Raw genomic sequence first — 21,265 nt, forward strand, 5'->3', positions numbered from 1 at the left:
TAAGAAGCTGCAGCTCTGGAGCACCACCCCTCTGAATTTTCTTGCCATTCTTGACTTCTTATAACAGCCAATCAGTGGCAAGAAAGGATTCCCATTGAAATTTGCTTTCAGTGCATGTGTGTTGGTGTTCTCGTTAGGTACTCTGGAACTCATATAAGCCAGCTCTAGATTTGGCGGACAATGAGTATACTACTGAAAAATAAATCTCCTGTAAGCCAAAGAGCCGAGGTAGGGGAAAAGGAAAATGAATACGGGGTATTCTGTTGAATCCCTGCATTCATTTGCAAGGGGAAGAAGTTATAATATAAAGGGGGCACACAGCTAGCATAAAGTGCATACAATGGCTTGGACGTCCCTTTCAGCATTTTGAAGCAGGAACTGTAAGAGTTAAAAAAAAATGACAGGTCCACTTTAAGTGTTGTTAAGAATTCCTTTTGTCCATCTATTGGATGCTATGATCGTTTAATCTGGTGCTAAAGATAGGGTTTGCAAACATCGGATATGATTTTAGTTCCCTTGTATGTTAAGTACTAAATAAAATGCATGCAAGTAATATTTGTTGACATGTCATGTTGCCATATATAAATAAATACTGACATGCAAAGTAACTTAGAAAACCTATTACAATAAATTAACCAAAATTATATTACAATAAACTTCAAAAACTGTAAATCTCATTATTCAAAGTGTTGCTATTAAACAAATCCATAAACATGTAATAAAGACCAATTCTGTTTCAGTTTGTGATCTTGAGACACTTATTCCTTGTTTCTGTTTTTTGTTCCTTTGATGAGAGACGTAAAGAGGCCATTTTTTGGAGGAGGTCCAAGCAGCATGGGTGCTTGGTTCTTGTGAGTAATCTTGATCTAGGAAAGAGAGAGAAGGAAAGAAAGCATAAATAAAACAACAAGTAATTAAGTAATTATTTTACATTACATTATATGTTTTCAATATTTAATTAATTACTCATTATCTTGATACTCTAACTTGCTTTGTAACAGTGACATCATTTTAGGGAAGACCACGATTAAGAGCTGGAGAAACAAACACTCACAAGTGCCCTGATTTAAAATATTTTTTGAAAGGGATGAACCAAATTAGAAGATTTTTTTTTTAAAAAGTCTGAGAAATCCACTTTAAAGACATAGGAGTTAAAAAATAATGATATGTGATACTTTTGTCTTTTATTGTTTTATTTTTTGAGAATGAACCATTTTAATTATGGCTTAAATGAAGGATATTAACAATGCTATATCCAAGGTCAATATAAGGGCATGCTCCTCATTGGAATCATAGGAATATTTATAATTCTTTAAAAAAATGAATGTAAAATGTTATTATTTATTACTGTCCGGAGTCTTCTGGGAAGGGGGAGGTGGATTAAAAAAATGGAAAAACCATATTGGATAAATCTAATCTAGTCTGCCTATTTTTCCTGATGTAAAGTCTCAGTCCTTGGTATTTTCGTAGATTCAAGAAAGGCTTATCCCTATCCAATGCATGTTTAAATGCACTCACTGTATTCACTGTATTAGCCTTTACCAGTTCCAATGGGAGGTGATTACATTTATCTACAACCTTCACTTCATATACTTCTCTTTATATAGACATCCTACTTAAATTGCACTTAAAAGTCCCAACTAAAAATCAAACTATAGCCTTTGCCTAGACTGCTAACTAAATACTAACCCAGATTTCATGAGACACACAATATATTTCTATATACACCCACTGAAATGGAAAACAGTATAAACTACTTTCTTTAAAAAAAAAGTATCAATATCTATTGAGAATATTTTTCCTTGAGAAGCCGCATTACATTTACAACTTCCTAATGTGTAGCTGATATATGCACAGAAATGTGATCCATATTTATTATATACTTTACTCAACCTGTTTGCACAAAGTAAATAGTCATAAGGGACTAGGTATTATTTTCTTTGGACAGCTAGGATTACATAGTTGAGTAATAAACCTCGTTGTCTAGTAAAGTATAAAGAAAAACAGAACAGTTGTTTTTTTGTCATTGGGTCAACACAGTTGGCTATAATATGAAATGTGATATAATATTAGTTTCATATATACTGTATTCATGCACAATTTTTCTGTCTTGGATTTAAATTACCTTTTGTCTCAAAAGAATGTTTCCCTCTCAAACAAATGTTGCCTTTTCAATATCAGGATTACATTATACTTTGATGTACTGTAATGAGGTGTCATCTTCTTTTATTCTTGCCATAATCATTTTTAACTGGTATGATATTATTTAACTTATATTAATAGTTTATACTATATCATTAAATTAATAATAGGGAAAATGCCCAGTGAGCCAGTGCCCAAAGATGCCACCCATTCACCCACAAAGACTGAAACATTGGGCTTGTCCAGTAGATTGGCTTAAATAAGATAACTAGAACTATTATGTTGCTGTTCATACCTGATTCATAGTAACTGTGTGTAACGTGTTATACACTCAGTGGTCAATTTATTAGATACACATGCTCATTAACACAAAAAAGCCAAACAGTGAATCACATGGCTACCATTAAATATAAAAAGCATGCAGACATTGTCCAGAGGTTTAGTTGTTCTTTGACCAAACATTAAAACACCCAGTTGGTGGAGATTTTGTTGGTGGAGATTTTGTTGGTGGAAATACCATACAGAAGAGAATGTTTAATCTGACAGGTCACACATACTCAAATAACCACTCCTTGTGCCCAAGGGCCATATGTGAATGCCCAATACAGCAAACTATAAAGCGGATGGCCTAAAGCAGAAGAGGACCGCTTTTTAAAATGTCAGCTGAGTATATTCAGCAGGTTACATATGGATATTATAAGAATGAAATGCGTTTTAAAATTGTTAAACCCTCACAATACAATAAAATACAAGCACTTCGCTTTTAATCTATTGGGAATCAGCTGGGGCAGTGCTCTTCATTTTACAACAGAGATGCTTGATAAGATGTCCCAACAGCCATAATTTTATTATTCTTCAACAATAATTCAACATAATTTCTTTATTTGGCCATATAACTATTAAGCATAAAGACAGAGAACTAAAGTTCAACATCGGCAAAGGCCATCAAACATGAAGTAATATTCTATTTTGCTAACGAGCAGGCAATAAAATCTGAAAGTCATTGTATAGATTAGCACAATTATACTATTTTTGATTTATTTCAACACAAACTACCTTAATTTATACATACTCTAGATGATTAAGTCTACGTTGTTTCCTAATTCAAAATTAAAGAAGGAAGGCATTTTATGAGTGCATGGTTCGCTCAGAGCTAATTGAAAGCGATTATGAAACTGGCATTTTCCCTATGACTTTAAGATACATTGTTGCAAGATAACAGATATCTCTAATTATGTAATAAAAAGGTTACAGCTTGCCTTCGGGCCAGTGATAGTAAAAGTTTTTCAAAAGTACTTAGACACATTTTTCTTGGGAAATCTAGTACTAATATGAGGTTCATCATTTATTAAATATCAGTTGTCACCTTCAGATTGTCCGTATCAGAAAAAAGTATTTCTCCAGTGAAAAAAAAGCACCATTTCATTAAAACCTGCTAAATATATTTCTTTTAAAGTACATACCTGACATTTGCAGGCAAAATTAATATCTTTTTTGCCATATATTCACAGTATTGAATAAGAAACTTTGTCATGCATAGCATAGTCATTAATGTGTAAAATTGGGCATTTTTTACGTTTGCAATTTTCTCGACAAGAAGATTAAAACAAAGAATGTCAAGTCTTTCATGTTCTGTTCAGCACTAACATTTCTAATGTTTTGAATCTTGTGTTACACATACCATAGATTTCTTTCAATAGATCATCATAAAACTATATATTAAAATAACTATGTATTAAAACATTTTTTAAATTTACTTCTTAATCAACTGCATTATAAATAAATAATATATTAACAATAGAAAGTATTGTTTTTCATCTATTTTTTTTTCTGAAGTCCCCGTGTTCAGTGCCTCAATGTGAAGAAAAAAGGAGAACCATCCCAAAGTGTCTATTTAAGGGCCACGAAGGGCACCAGATCCCCCAATGTTCATCTTCTAAGGTCACACTCCTGGAAGGAATATGCAACCCCTTCCTTGCCTCCATGGCCCAAAGGAGATCTTCTTGGTCCTTCTCCACAGAGAAGGACCACTGGAGTTGTTTGAGAAAGGGGGCCTCCACAAGGGGTACCTTGGCTCCCTCATCATAATAGCTGAATCTTTCAAATAAAAGGGTTCTGAGGTGCATAGTACACTTACCAGCAGTGTCAAAACCAAAAAGCGCACTAATTAAACAACTGAATCCACCGGTTTTACTTAAAAAATAACAGATCACACCACAATTCTGTATTCCGTGCTTCCCTTTTATGATACTAGGTTGTGATTATATTGCTTTCAATTTTACATAATCTACTTGTAATTAGGTGATAATAAGTTATGCATATCTATGCAATTTTAATAATTAGTTAAATAAAAATTCTTTATATTACCTGAATCAATTAATTAAGGTGAGTATGACTGTATGTATGGTACTTAATAAGGGACATGATTTGTGCAGACGTTAATCGAAAAATGCACCTATAATTCCCACAAAACTTGTCACCAATATCGGTGTTGTGATATAGATACTTTTTCTACTCTTGTCCTAAGCATGCCCTGCGTTCCTAGGCATAAGTAGTTTAGGTATGCCACACAAGTTTAAAAACATAAAACTAAATTTGTGGGTACAACATCGGCAGAATAGGGTTGCAGTAAGGTGAAAAACTAGAAATTGGTGAAATTTGCATGATTCACTCTACTTCATTCATGGTAACTCCAACGGGAATCCAGACATCCGATGACTCTATTAACTTTTTGAAACATGGCATTTATCTTGACATAAACTACTCAATATAAATATCACGAGCCATGTGCAAATGCAGACGAAAACTTTAGTTGGGAGCACAACTCTTTCTGCTGATGAAAGTTCTGGTTTACTCCTAGAATATGGGAGAACATGTTCACTAAACTCTATGCCCCTGCTATGTGATATACTTATTGCCAACCGCGGACGGGGGTCTAACAAAACCCTGACGTGCATGTCCCGAAACGCTTCCAATTGGTTTTAATAGGACAGTTTTCAGGTCACTGATTGGTGAGAATCCTTGGACCACATAGAGGCTGGGAATCTGCAGCTTCTCCATAAGGCAAATATATATATTTTTTCAACTTTGAACAATGCATATGAATGTGTTTACAAAGTACTTTTATATGCATTGCTTGTTTAGCCCCCCCAAAAAACACTGGAAAGTCCCTATAAGTAAGTCATTTGCATTGAGAAGCTAAGTATGGATTATAACATGCTGAGATTTTTTCCAAGTTGGTCATCTATGATATAAGATTTACATTATTAAGCGTCGGCTCACATGCTCTCACTGGTAAAATGAAAAGATGCTGAATCATAAAATCCTTACTTGACACATAATGTATACTTCTTTTAAGCACAGAGTAAGAACTTGTAAGGATTCCCAAACTGACAATAAACAGAATCCAGCCTTTACCTCTAATAACCAGGGGCATAGCAATAACATAGGAACACCAATTTCATCCAGCGCAAGGCCCTAGTTTATATGCTGTGCCTGATTATGATTTAATAGAATACATTAATTAAAAGAGAATGTCATCTGACTAAGCCTTATTATCAACTGTGATCCTGTGCCTCGTATGGAAATTGAGAAAAATCTCCCATTGACATCAAAGGATGTTATCACGTCACATTTCTATAATTCATAACATCATAATTAGACCTATTGGTAAATTCATTAATAGTCATTTTACCACCTACTATATACTAAAAAGACTATTAATTTGGTAATCTCTTAAGTGGCAATTTCTTGATTCATTTTGTGATGAACACCTGCAATGAAGTATAAAAAGTTAATCCACGAGGCTTGTTCCTCAATCAACATATTCATTTTTGAGCAAGCAACATAGTACTTTTGACACCTATGCTATTGCAGTGGTATTCCGAATAAGCGTAGTATACCGTAATAAAATCTGGTTTTGAAAAAGCAAAATAATGAATAGCGCCTTTAAGAAACACATATGCAGACATTCGAAAAGTTAAGGAACCTGAGTTCATTTTATTGGCTATTTAACAAAATATATGCCTGTGTGATGATGTTTTCTCAGCATATTAAGGGGTTCTTTAATTTTTTTATGCATACATTTTGGGATTTTGACAAAAATAGCATTTTCTTTCTAAACAAAATTTAATGAGAAGAAATTCAAGTGTGAAAGGTTATTTTGGCAGTTCTCCTGGGTACCAACACCTCTAAACTGTTGTGCAAATGTGGTTATGGATAGATTTGGTATTTGGTATTGCAGAATATTATTTTATATACATGCTAATATATATGTAGCTTTACTTTGCTAAAATATATTTTGTATTCCGAAGAGCGATTTTATACCAAAAATGTTTTTTTTTTTTAAAAGGGTAGTGTTTTCTATAATCAGTATTTCAAATAATTGTATACAAAATGTATTATATAATATAAAATGTATGTATGTAGGTATGTATCTATCGCTTGCTATATCCAATCTCATCCAATAGACCATCACTTCTGGCAAAGAATATTACCTTCTGGCATATCCATAGCTTTGTTGGGTTTGGAAAATTATTTTTTAGGTGCTGTAAGACCTCCATCATATCTGCATCTCCATCATATCAGCCCTGAGATTATTCCATGGGTTCATAAACTTTTTTTTTTTTTTAATATAGGAAGCTTCTCTCTTTAACACAATTTCACAAATCTAACATTTCTTTCCCCGGATCATATTTCCCACTTAAATTTAATTTTATGTGAATGTTTCTATCATATTACCTTTCTTTTTAGTTATTTCATTATCTAGTTAGATGTTGGTTCAAACTAATGAAGATCTGAAAACTTTTAACATGTAAAAGGATCAGTAAAAAGTGTCCTGTTTCCGTTCCATCGCACTCCTTTGTTATTCCATCTTTCCTTGAAGATGCAAGCTCAGAAGAGTGGCATCATTATGCCCAAACAAAAAGTGAAGGTGGCAGAACTGGAAATTTTATGTAAATGATTAATAGTATTTTTTTGCAATTTGTTCTAATAGGTATCGCTGAGCTCTTACATTAATAAAGCTGTCAGGCTGTAGTCTGTTACAGCTCAGTGTCAAACTAGAATGGAAATAATATATTCCACAGATACCAAAGAATGACAGTTTAGATTATTTTAAGCTTAATTAATATGTGCAATTTTTTTCCTTAATTATCCCACATTAATTAGAAATTACTCACAGGTAATCTTGGCTCCTACCAGTAACAGATTTAAAGACTTAACGCATTATATTTTAGTTGCACAATTTACAGCACAGAAAGCATGCATGCAGTAAATTGCATTGTCAGAAAAAAATATTGACGCTTGTAAAATCAGATAGAATTATGCATAAGTAAACACATATAATTAATGTTTGAAAAGGGGGCTGATCTCCAAATAATCAATTATGTTTTAACTCCTGAAATACTAAATACTCTAATGCTTAAAATTTTAGAATATTTTAATATGACTATAATATGAATATCTATCTATCTATCTATCTATCTATCTATCTATCTATCTATCTATCCATCTATCTACAGATATATATATAGTGTTCTTCTTTTGTCAATATAGTTATAATGTTGTCAGATGATTGATTACTCAAATGCTTGAGGTTATATACTCAAATACTCGAATAACTGAAAACCCAGGAAGGACATTTTTTTTGCACAATCATTGCTCTTAGTATTTTACTAATGAAAGAAATGTACACATCTGTGAGTGTGACACAATTAGTGCTAACTCCTGTTCCAAAAAAGTATAATATTAACCCCATCCTTATATTATCCTTTTATTATATATATTATATTTTATTTATATAGCACCAACAATGTATTAAAAATAAATACATTCAATGGGAATGTCAAAACTAGATTGACAGAATAAGACAAATCAATACATTACTTAAAGAGGGCCTGATCGCAAGCTTATGATCTAGAGGATATGGCATTATTTTAGCAAATGCTATTTTAAATACATTTGAACGTGAATCCTTTTTAAATATGTCCTTACATAGTTAAGGTTTGAAGTCAGAAGTTTACCAGGTTTAGATGAGATACTTTGAAGATTCATTACTATTAATATCCTGCTTGGATATCAGGTGAGACCATAAATATCTTTCATGTCAGTACACATCTCTGGATGAAATGTGAAGAATTCCCTCTACAACTAATTAATATGATCTTGATCCTATTAAACAGAAGTCTATCTCCAATGATGAAAAGGGTATAAAGGAAAAACTACATATCTGTGCATTTATATGAATAAAATAAAATAATTTAGTTAAGCTGAATTTCAGGGTATTTTGTGAAAACCTTTTTATAGAACATCTGTTTGGGTAGAGAGCAAATAATGGCCATACAATGTGATCTAGAAGGGCAGAGCTTGTTCCAAAACTGTTGGCTATAAACATTAAATAAAATTTCTACTATATGAAGACTGCATGAAGACTGCATGACTTACTATATGAAATTATTGCATGTGGTCTTTTTCAGTTATTGAGAGATTGTTTACAAATGATTTGAAATTTCATTTTTATTACAATACCAATAAAACAAGGTCAAATTTACATCCATCTTTAATGTGGGCAAATTGTATTCTATACATTTATGTTAGTGATATCACAACTGTAATTTTGTGCAAGAGCACATCAAGTCCCTCTTAGCATTTGTCTGCCCAAATATAATTATAGCTTGGTGATACACATAGATCTCTGCATAGATTACCTGACTGCACTCAACCTCTCAAACCCTATGATTGTGTATACATGGTAGATAACTTGTATCTTGGTAAATTACTACAGAAACAAGAGCAGCCAACTGGTGGCTCTCCAGCTGTTCTGGAAGTACCATCCGCTCTCCTAGAAGAGTAGGTTCATATTGGTGGCTGACTGGGCATTCCGGTTCCACAACAGCTTGATAGCTACTTGCGGGCCATCTAGTAGGTTAATTTATTTGGTCATATGTAACTTTCTTATATAATTGCACACAGAACTGAAATTATTTAAGGACAAATTTGAGAAAAAAAGAATGAAAGGATACTTTTACATGTAATATAATGCTAGATACAATGTCCCTTTAAGGCACATAAATGATCCCTTCAAGTCCTACGGGTTGGAAAACATATAGCTTTTCAATGTTTTGCACATGTACACGACGCAGGAAAACCAATGATTAATATTTACTATTTCTTGCTTTGTAGCCCCATCAGTTTCTAAGCCTGGCTTCAACTTTCAAGAAACCAGTTGTAAAAAGCATGTTTTAAAAACCAGACAGTTCAATTTAATTACAAGCAGTTCTTAGCACCGAACCTGTAATGAAATTGCTGTGTTTGGTGATTAAAATCTTTTGCTTTCTCAAGAAGTGCTGCATTAAAAATGACTCAATGCCCATTTATGTTTCTAGAGTACGCAGTGCTATGTGATTCCCCCAACCTACAGGCACAAATAAACATCTGTACTGCATACCACAAAGTCATATCTGCAGCTGGCATTGTACAGATGACATTTTGTGTAACTGTCTACTAATGATACAACACTCATCTTCATCAAATAGCAACAGAATGTAGGGGTGACACATTGCCAGTCATGTGTATAAACAAAGAATTAGCAGAAGGGCGATAGGGTATTAAAAGAGCATTAAGTGATATTGTTTTGTAAAGTCATGTCCTTTGTTATGACTTTGGTAATAAATTACTTATCTTCTTTTCTATTCAAAGTATTCTTAACTACATAGGAACATTGCCATACATATATATACAGGACTTAGCTACAGTCAAAAACCAAATCACTTTTATGGCCCCACAGCCGCCTCTAGACCACTGACTTTTTGGACAGACAACCCTGCAAGGAACATCGAGTAATTATGGTCCTAGTTCTTTTTACATGGTTAAACTAGGGTGTTATCTGGCTAAATGCTTTGAATTTTATTTTCTGGGGACTCTCATTTAAGTACAAGAAACAGGGGAAAAGGTTATAAATTCTATGATACATGCTGCTGCCAAGACAGAGTGAACTTCGCCAATGAATGGGTTACCTTGATGCTGGTTGATCTAATGTGTTTTTTGGCTAAAACCCCAACTTACATGAAGAGTGAAAAGGGAAATAAATTATGTGAGTGGTATGAATACATTGCATTTAAATGCACCAGAAGGCACTCATAGCAGTTTAGAAATGAATGCAGATGTACTTATGATGCATATAGAATAAATTCAGGGACAACAACATCACTAAACACAGGAGTATATTGAAATGGAGAAGAACGTCCTAAAATGTCCTTAATAAATGAAAGAACGGTGCACATTAAAATTAATCTATCATTAAATAAACTATTTTTATCTTATATATGCCTGTACACTTTGTGTCCTCTCCTATCCCTTTACATCACTTTTAATACATATTCCCAAAAAAATGGCAGATCCATTTCAGTTTCCAGAGCCACCAGTTAAGTGATTTCAAGCTATTTTTACGACTGGCAACTGCCAAGAGAAACAAAACACTAAATGTTTAAATAAAGAACAAGGTGTATAGGTAGAAGATTATCATTCCTCCAATTCCCCCTGAAAATACGTACAACAAAAAAACAAAGTTCCATGGATGCTGCATTCCTTAAAATAAAGTGATTGCTTTTCGTAACATTTTTCCATTGTAGGTAAGGAGTGCTGCATACATGTAGTTTTATATTACACAACAAAAGGGGAGTCTGCTTGTTAGCAATGGCATCTAATAGTTTAAAACCTTTAAAGCCAATTGTTTATATCCTGTGGAAAGATACTCTTAGTTTCTACACACCTGATTCAATGCAATTTTGCTGTAGTATGTGTCCCTCCAACCCCATTGTCTCGAAAGGCTACCACTGTGGCTACAACTTTGGGCACTACCACAAGCCTGTGCATTATAAGTGGGGATGACCAATATAAACATGCCAAAATCACTTTATATTGACTACAGAACATTTTCTGTTCCAAAACAACTGCTACAGTGTTGGCAAATATCACTATGTTGTTACAGTATTATAGGGTTCTCAAAATTGAAATTGCTTGGTCTTTTATAGGTTTGCATTTTAGTGAATGGTCAAATGTGGTAAATCAAATTTAATTAATACACACTTTGCTTGAGTGTTTTTATCTCTAAATATTCTATAACTAACTACACAACCATTACATCATAATAAACTGCACCAAGCTCTGGTGTGGAAGACAGAGGCAGCGAGAGAGAGAGAGGTGGAAGAAGGCTGCAGTGGTTGAGAGCTTTTGGAAGACTTATGCATGCGATCTGTCATGTCTTACACATTTTCACAAATACAACTCACACTACATTCACATCAATTACATCTACACACTACTCTACATGTACTGGATATTTTTTTAACTAAGTGTAACAGATTGTTAGAGGTTTGCCATTGGGAATCAGTGTTATTAAGTTAGCATCAGAATGTAATTAATTATGGTGGTACCATGACGGTTAGGTCATGGCAGGGAGATAGCTGAGTAATGGGATAAGGGTGGCAGGGGAAGTGGGCCAGACAGGATCGAGGGGAGCAGTGTTGTTCCGTTTTGATATACCAGCCAAGATGGAGACCCAAAAGGCATTTTCTTCTTTTTGCAAGATGGAACATAAAGTGATAAACATTCTCTTTTTACCCACTGTATTCATGGAATTTCATCTCATATTATTATTATTTGTACATTGTGATTAAGTCTCCCCTAAGTCACCACCTCTCAATCCAATTTAGTGAAATGCTACTATTAGCTAAAATCTTCCATTTTCTATTATTAATTTTGTACTCTTTCCAATTCAATCACATATTTCTTAAGGAATTGGTGCTTGAAATTGAAAAACATATTCCAAATGTAACTAGTGTTATATAGAAAAGCATAATTACATTTTCAGATGTTTCTTTGATACCCTCTTTAATGCATGCTCGAAATTTATGAGCCCTAGCATCGTATCATTACTTATTGTTACTGAGTTTAGAGTCCACCAGTAACCCAAATATTGTGATGATTTTTCCTATCCCCTTTTAGTTTATAATTAGCATGTGTATTGTTCTTACCTAAATGCATTACTTAACATTAATTAATATTGAATCTCATCTAACATTTCGATTAGCATTTTCTCAATTTAATTAAATCAATTTGCAGTAATCATTGGTTACATTTAAACTGATCAATGACCAGCTGCCTAATATTGTGTAGGTCCCCTTTTGCCACCAAAACAGTCCTGACCCATTGAGGCATGGACTCTACTAGACCTTTGAAAGTGTTCTGTGGTATCATACTTGTTTGTCCAGAACTTCACACAGATGCTGGATTGTATTGAGATCTGGGGATTTGGAAGCAAAGTCAACACCTTGAACTTGTTGATGTGTTCCTCAAACCATTCCTGAACCATTTTTGCTTTGTGGCAGGAGGCATTATCCTGCTGAAAGAGGCCAATGCCATCACGGAATACCGTGTCCATGAAACGGTTGTACGTGGTCTGCAACAATGTTTAGGTCAGGGGTGTCCAAGTTTTTTCTGCAGTGGGCCACTTCATCAGAATTGTATACGTGCGAGGGCCGCACTCATTTTTCACTGTGAGAAAATATGGCCTTTAATAAAAAATGACACAAAACCTTTACTTTTCCTCTCACTGATTTCTGGGCCTAGAAAGTTTTATGACTACAAATTCAGGATTCTGGATAAGTAAAAATGAAATAGTTCTATTTATTTTAGGGATGCACTAAAATGAAAATTCTGGACCAAAACCGAAAATTCAGGGTTCACTTAGCCGAAACCGAAAATGACCCCCCCCTCACCTTTAAAAATAATTAAAAATCCCACACTTTTAATAAAAGTAAGTTACACACCAAAATTGTACAAAAAAATTATATATTATGATTGTTAACAGCAATCTCAAGCATATCCAGATTCCTGGGCATGATAGAAGTGTGATTGCTGTCAACAATCATATATATATAGTTATTGTATTTTTTGTCCAATTTTAGTGCGTTAACACACCACAAAAACAATCAACAATATGACTTGGCATGATAGGAGGGTGATTGCTAACAGCAAACACACTCTTTTTATACCCAGGCAGCCAGTAAATGCTGGAACCTAGGAATGATGGGACTGTGACTGCTGTTAGCAGATTGCTGTTAGCTGTTAGCAATCACACTCCTATCATCCCAAGTCAGCCAGTACATGCTGGTACAGGGTGGCTGTAAGTGCAGACCCCATACTGCTGGCAGCATCAATACACAAGGGGGCAGCTAGCCAGGTTTCAGCATGTACTGGCTGACTTGGCATGATAGGAGTGTGATTGCTAACAGCAATCACAGTCCCATCATGCCTAGGTTCCAGCACTTACACATACATGCTATCACACACACACACAAATTCATTCATTCACAGATTCATTCCCTCAATCACGCATACTCATTCAAACACCCTCCCCCACCCCCTTACCTGCACTACAGCTCTCGATGCCGCTCACAGACTTCAGCAGGGGGCGTGGCCTCCCGCTTCCTCTGTGCAGTACAATAGACCCTCCCACAAGTAAGCAGCAGGGCTCTTGTGATCCTGGTTGCCGATCTCACGCGGGCCGCACCTCGAGGTCCGCATGTTGGACGCCCCTGGTTTAGGTAGATGGTACGTGTCATAGTAACACTCACATGATTGGCAGGACCCAAGTTTCCCAGCAGAACATTGCCCAAAGCGTCACAAAGCCTCCGCCGGCTTGTGCCTCCCATAGTGCATCCTGGTGCCATGTGTTTTCAAGGTACACGCACCCGGCCATCCACGTGATGTAAAAGAAAACGTGATTCATCAAACCTGGCCACCTTCTTCATTTTGTCCGCGGTCCAGTTCTTATGCTTACGTGCCCATTGTAAGCGCTTCTGGCAGTGGACAGGGGTCAGCATAGGCACCCTGACTGGTCTGTGGCTACACAACCCCATTTGCAACAAACTGCGATGCACTGTGTGTTCTGACACCTTTCTATCGGAACCAGCATTAACTTTTTCATCAATTTGAGCTACAGTAGCTCGTTTGTTGGAGTTGACCACACTGGTTATCCTTCGCCCCCACATGCATCAATGGGCCGTGGCCACCCATGACCCTGTCGTCGGTTCACCGCTTTTCCTTCCATAGACCACTTTTGATAGGTACTGACCACTGCAGACCTGGAACAGATCCTTACGCTTGCCCATTTCTAACACATCAACATTGAGGACAAAATGTTCAGTTGCTGCCTAATATATTCCGCCCACTCACAGGTGGTACCAAGATTATCAGTGTTATTCACTTCACCTGTCAGTGGTCATAATGTTATGGCTGTGTACAACCGTGTACAACCCTACTTAATTCAATGTCATCTGCAAAAGATTTTACTATCTTACTGAGCTGATCAGCAGTCATCTTCCTTCTCCCATATTTAAATAGAAACCCCCTGTGGTTGCAGTTAAATGGAGAGGTGCCCTCTAAAAGTGGAAAGAATGCTGCATGTGGATTATGAGATGGATGAGTAGCTTTCCTGTATAAAAAATAAATAGTAATCAAACAAAGAATAGCACCGTCCAACTGCTGTAGATATTGATTGCTTACTATCTTGACAGCCTATCATGTAAAAAAATAATCATTTAAATTGGGGGAGGCTTCAATTGTTACAATGTGATGTTAGGATAGGATGTAGCATATTGAATGAAAGGAAGATGAGCTGGTTATGTCCAAGGGACTACCTGTCCAGGCAATGGGTATGTTGTGTATTCATGGGACAGTATGATGTGTTGGGGTATTTAAGATACTTGGAGTAATTCATTGCATGCTAATGTAGTTGTGGCTTGTATGCTATTTTATTAAATGTACCTGAGGGCATCACCACCAGTCACCCCTCTTAGTGCGTCCATCTGTCTTCGGAGCACCAGGAAAGGAGGTGGCACAGCCATCTAGTGGTAAAGGGCTGGTTTGGGAGATCAGTGATCTCTTGTTTACCTGGCTTAATGAGCAGTGGCATTCTAGGCAAGCTAATCGACAATATGCCAATAGGCAAAGCAGGGCATAAAGTAGAAGGTGCAGCTGGTACACACTGAGTCCAGAAAAAGTTGAATCAAAAGGGTCAGAAGAAGAGTAGAGTCGGAAGGCCAGGGCCTGGATCAGGAACACACCAACTAGTCGGTACACAAGTAGCAGTCCAAAAGGGTAGTACAAGGTAAGCCAGAAGTCAGCAATGGTAAACACACAGGTAGAAGAACTCGTAGTCCAAAAGGCAAGCCAGCGGTCAGCAAAGGATGACACCCAGATTTGAGGGCCATGAGGGGTATGGAGGAAAACAGGAGACAGAGCAAGACTCTGGGAGCACAGGTAAAACAGCTAAATAGCAGAATCAGAGTCAGTAACAAAAACAAAGCATCATATCAAAGGTTAGAGAGGTTTAAATAGTTTGTAGGCATCACGGCACATGTGCTCAGTTTATTGAGTGTAGGGGCATACCCGGAGTATTTGGTAAACTTTTGCAAGTGGTTTTGATTCTGGTCCATTCCTTTTCAGACAATTAATTTAATTTCCTGCTCTTTTGGTATGCACAAAAATCAAAATGCATTTTACATTCAGATCTGAAATTTGTTGTCACCCTTGTTCACTCTTCTTATGGTCTTTCACACTCTCACTCACACTCTCTCAAACTCCCTCACACTCATACTCTCAGTCACCTTCTCTTACACTTTCATTTACTCTCTCTGAATGTCTCGCATCAAGCGCTTCGGTGTATCTGTCTCCTTGCTGCGCAGCTCCTTTTCTTCTCTTGTGAATTCAGATATGTAGGAATTTACATTTCTTGAAGTATTTGCCTCCCTGGTCTGGTCTAAAATTGTTCACAAAGGGCTGGTCCGACCTAGACCAGTCCCCAAGTACACCACTAATTGCGTGTAGAGACTATAAGATGGCTTCAAACCTAATAGTCCGACCTAGACCAGGATCTCCCTCCGCATGATGGCAACACCTTGATAGGTGCGGGGGAAGGAAGAACATAGCAGCAGCTTGACGGGGACGCTAAATTGTTCATTTAAGATCCCTGCTACTTTGGGCTACTTTAGATTGCCTTTTAAGGGTGTGGTGAGGAGATAGCAGAGGTCCACCATACAAGATACTAATTGTTATGTTAGTTCTGCCACAGATCTCATTGTTACTGAATCCAGACAAAATACCTCACAATAAACCACACATTTGTTAAAAGCTGTGAAGGTGACAGTTTCATTTTAAGCAATTTGCAAGTTAGCAAGTTTGAATTTTGGTGGTTTATTTTCAGTTAACTATGCGATACAAAATTGTGCTTTTGTATTGAGTCAACAACAGCAATTACAATACAGTATTATTGTTGCTCATAGTCGTCCTTTAACAGGCATAGATAAATGCATCCCAAAGGAGTTAGCTAAATGATGGTAATATTCTACATAACTATTTCCCATTAATGACTGTTTGCTACCTGTTCCATTAGCAGATCAACTCAATATAAAATTCCCGGTATCAAGATCAGTCTATGCACTGCCAACAACATATTAAAAATCTTTAATGTTGACCTTGTTTTCCTATTTTAACAATAAACAAACTGATTTTTATCTAAACTAAGAGCAGATACTAAGTGGTGTATTCTTTCATGGGATGACTATGCCTAGGGAGGTGATTCCAGGGTGGCAGCAGCCCCACTTAACTGGGGTCAAATCACTCTATCCCTTTCCAGTTGGAGAGATCTGATATCTACCAGTAACTGGTTCACATACACTAGCACAGCCTCCATAGCAAATGTACTCAGTGCTGTGCATGTTTAAAATGCAGCGATTCTATCATATCTCTGAGCTTAACATAAAGTATTGCAGCTGCGGTGGTTAGTGGTTGGTGGCCTGTCCTGGGCCAGGTCTAGAGCAGTGCCCAGTTAAATATGCCACTGCAGATACTCATCCTCTCTTCTGAGGACCAGCATATGACATCCTATCCCAGGTCCCACCTCATAAGGGTGTGCAGTGCTAGATAAGATTACTATGAAGTGTCAGGAACCAATTTTTCGCTACCTGAACCATGGCTTTTTTATACCTGTGGCGTTTACATCTGCGACCACTAGTGGCCACCCTCCACCCTCTGGAGCACTCAGAACTCAGGTGTGCCTTGTTACCTGGGTTGAGCCCTAGTCTACATCCAGCTGGGCCTTGTTACCTGGATTACCCTGCCTTTATGAACCTGCCCTGCCCTTCAGTCAGGGCCTTTGTATTGAAGTCTATGGACCTTCCTGCTGTGGCTCTGCACCTTTACTGTTCCTCGTTCCCTGCTTTGTGTCCTGATCAAGTGGATTCCCTGCTTTGTGTCCTTCCAAGTGGATTCCCTGCTTTGTGTCCTTCCAAGTGGACTCCCTGCTATTGTGTCCTTCCAAGTGGACTCCCTGCTTTTGTGTCCTTCCAAGTGGACTCCCTGCTATTGTGTCCTTCCAAGTGGACTCCCTGCTATTGTGTCCTTCCAAGTGGACTCCCTGCTATTGTGTCCTTCCAAGTGGACTCCCTGCTATTGTGTCCTTCCAAGTGGACTCCCTGCTATTGTGTCCTTCCAAGTGGACTCCCTGCTATTGTGTCCTTCCAAGTGGACTCCCTGCTATTGTGTCCTTCCAAGTGGACTCCCTGCTTTGTGTCCTTCCGAGTGGACTCCCTGCTTTGTGTCCTTCCAAGTGGACTCCCTGCTTTGTGTCCTTCCGAGTGGACTCCCTGCTTTGTGTCCTTCCGAGTGACTCCCTGCTTTGTGTCCTTCCGAGTGGACTCCCTGCTTTGTGTCCTTCCGAGTGGACTCCCTGCTTTGTACCCTTCCAAGCGGGCTGTGTGCCTTTTGTACCCTTCCAAGCGGGCTGTGTGCCTTTTGTACCCTTCCAAGCGGGCTGTGTGCCTTTTGTACCCTTCCAAGCGGGCTGTGTGCCTTTTGTACCCTTCCAAGCGGGCTGTGTGCCTTTTGTACCCTTCCAAGCGGGCTCTCTGTCTGTCATTCCCTTCCAAGCGGGCTCTCTGTCTGTCGTGCCCTTCCAAGCGGGCTCTCTGTCTGTCGTGCCCTTCCAAGCGGGCTCTCTGTCTGTCGTGCCCTTCCAAGCGGGCTCTCTGTCTGTCGTGCCCTTCCAAGCGGGCTCTCTGTCTGTCGCGCCCTTCCAAGCGGGCTCCCTGCCAAAAGACTTATTACCCGTATTTTATTTTGCCATATGTACGGTTACTTGCTTAGACTATATTACCCTTATTTGCTGGTCCTGTTATATACATGAAATACACTGCATTACCTGGATTTCTGTTTGTGGTGTCTTTGTTTGCATAATCATGCACTGTGGGTTACATACTGAACCCCAAGTATCCCCTGCGCATGGGCTCCTACCTGACCTGATCACCCGAGTCCTGACATGAAGACTGTGCCAGTTAGGTACAGACCTCTAGCAGCTGGATCCGGCCCATTCTTTCTCTCATTTTACACCTCACATTTCACCTTTTCCTCTCCGTTTTCACATTCTATTCTCCTTCTCCTTTTTATCCAATCACCCTTTTCTTTTTTAACCCATTCTTCTTTTAATACCCCTTTTAATACCCTTTGAACTTTATATCCTTTTTGTATAGTATGATGTATCCCGGATGAGCGGGACATCTTTTTAACCCATTTAAAGGTTTTTCTTCCCTTTCCCATTTTGGGCACCAGGAAAATGCTTTAATTGGGTTACTTAATTAGCTTTAACCTCCATCAGTGCCAGTTCTTCTAAAGCTCAATGTGTTATTGGTTGATCATCTGTAAGGGTTGTTAATTAGAATCGGACCTATCTATTTTTCGTTCTGCCCATGAGGCTGTACTGTATGTGGCTGTATATGACAGCTCCCTCGGCTTATCACTGCGGTTTCATACCACCTCATTGCTGTTTGTGCAGGAATAGGAAGATAGAAATACGGTATGGCTATAATTTATAGTTTTGCTATCTAACTCTGTCTTGGAATTAGCCTCTGCTGGAAGTTAAGTGGTAGAGAATAGAGAAGTGACTATGACAAACTGTAATTATTGAATCACCGTTCAGTAATGAAAGACAGGGAATACAGCTGGATCTGGTTTAGAGTTTAAGATTCTCTAGATTGATAATAGAAAAAATAACACTTGTCAATTATCAAAGAAAATAGCCAAAAATTGCTAAATGAATATTCTACTGGAGATTTTTAATAAATAGCTCTTAAGCTTTTAGCAATGTGTATCTTATATTTTCATATAGAGAAAAGTTGACCTGGCAACTTCCAAGTTGCTTTAGCAATTCGATTAAAAAAATACCTGAGTAGGCCTGAAAATGTATACACCACAATGAAAATGTGGTGCAACAAGGAGACCACTGCAAGCTCTGTAACAGGTTTATTATAGGAAGACAAAGAAGGTTCTGCCTCTAAAAAAGTTTTTAAAAAATGCTCTATGAGCACTGCGCACTTTACTGGCTGAGAAAACCTCGCAAGGTTTTCCCTTTTTTTAAAGAATACTGGGGTCTAAAATACTGCACATGGGATCTCTAGTTATAGTAAATAAAAAATATTAAAAACATAAAAAACATAATCACCTATATTACCTCAAATAAAAAAGTATCATTACAAAGTTAATTTTACCGCTAACATTGGATGTGATTGGATACACAAAATGTGATTGGCGGGAATGCCCCCGACATCAGCAGGATTGCCCCCAACGTCAGCGGGAACTCCCATTAACGTCAGCAGGAACTCCCATTAACGTCAGCGGGACAGCCCACCTACACTAGCCCTGAACAATTTATAAAAGGTAAAAGTGTAACATTTTTAAATGTAAAATGTTTTTTATATGCTAAATGATGGATTGTATTGGGGAATGTATCTGGGAATGTTTTGGGCATTCTGGTGTAGCGGGGATGGTGTTTCCATTGCTTGCTTGACTTGCTAAAGTGATGTAATATAAAGAAGGTTTTTTTAAATGTAAAGTGCTAGGATGGTTCTTCTCCTACACTGTATGTAAAGTGTAAACCCAAATATATTCACCCATGCACACTCACTTTAACCTTCTTTTATATGTAGCCCGTTTGTAAATATAGCCAATAAATTAATTGTGAGGACATGGATAGTTTCAAACTATACTTACAGTACATGGAGTTTGCATCCATGGTTCTCCATCAATCTGCATTGGCAGTGACTTGCTGGTCCTGTTAAATATATTTTTTAAATAAATAAAATGGTTGTAGCATACAGGAGTTCACATGCAGATTATACATGTGCGTTATCAGATGCATTATAATTATGATCAGATATCAGATAATGTACATTCAAGTTTCATTTTCTGTGTGCTAGCAATCAGATATGGGCTGGCCTGGGGGCAGGCGGGCTGTTCCAAAAAACAGGCTGGTCCAACTTAGATGAAGATCCTCAGACAGTATGCGCACGAACCTAGAAAGAAGACTAAGAGGGTAATGGGATAATAAGGTAAGGGAGTGACGGAGGCAGGGAGTCAGAGGGTGAGAGGGTAAGGGAGTTAGGGAGGGTGTGTATATATGTGTTTGCAGTAGCACAAGTATACGTAAGTCTGTGTTAGCATGAATGTTAATTTGTACGTGTGTATTAGAGAGAGCGTGCATTAGCATAAGTGTGTATGTTAGCATGAGTGTGTAAGTGTGGTTAGAGTGTGTGTTAGTTTGGGTGCGTATGTGTGTGTGTAAATATGTTTGCCAGTGCCAGTTATCGAGGGAGCAAGGTATCTCCAAAAGTATGAGGACACCTGACCATCACCTATATGAGCTTGTTGGAATCCCATTCCAAAACCATAGGAATTAATACGGAGAAGGCTTTTCACAAGAATGTATATGTGCAGCATTCAGCAGCTCCACTATGTGAGTGTGCCAGGTCTATCGCTTCATGGCTGACGTTTCCAATTCAAAAAATAGAACGTAAAGTGAACCAGGGCAGCTCTAGTAGGGCAGAAATTTCACAAACTGATATGTGGCAAAGGTGGCATCCTATGATAGTGCCCATTTAAAGACACTTCAGTACAACTCATTCTACTGTCAATGTTTGTCTATGGAGATTACATGTCTATGTGCTTGAGTTTATATTAGAAATGGTTGTGGCAAAAAAGACAGAGCAAAAAATACAGATGAAACAAAACG

The 21,265-nt window shown here is 37.6% G+C and overlaps 1 protein-coding gene across 6 annotated transcripts in view; it reads right to left on the reverse strand.

The window, feature by feature from the left end:
- Nucleotides 1–758: 758 nt before the first annotated feature.
- LOC149282552 (diacylglycerol kinase beta-like) overlaps nt 759–21,265 on the reverse strand; it is a 167,726-nt gene continuing 147,219 nt past the window's right edge. For all 6 annotated transcript variants that reach the window (XM_089498076.1, XM_089498074.1, XM_089498075.1 and 3 more), the window contains 2 exons: nt 20,248–20,308; nt 759–866 (listed from right to left, as the gene is read on the reverse strand). In XM_089498076.1, the coding sequence (XP_089354202.1) occupies nt 759–866; nt 20,248–20,308 (169 nt within the window). The remainder of the gene's footprint in view (nt 867–20,247; nt 20,309–21,265) is intronic.

The sequence above is a fragment of the Sceloporus occidentalis genome, unplaced genomic scaffold, assembly GCF_023333645.1.
Source record: "Sceloporus occidentalis isolate IW3139 unplaced genomic scaffold, rSceOcc1.0.p SCAF_113, whole genome shotgun sequence".
In the NCBI taxonomy this organism is placed as follows: domain Eukaryota; kingdom Metazoa; phylum Chordata; class Lepidosauria; order Squamata; family Phrynosomatidae; genus Sceloporus; species Sceloporus occidentalis.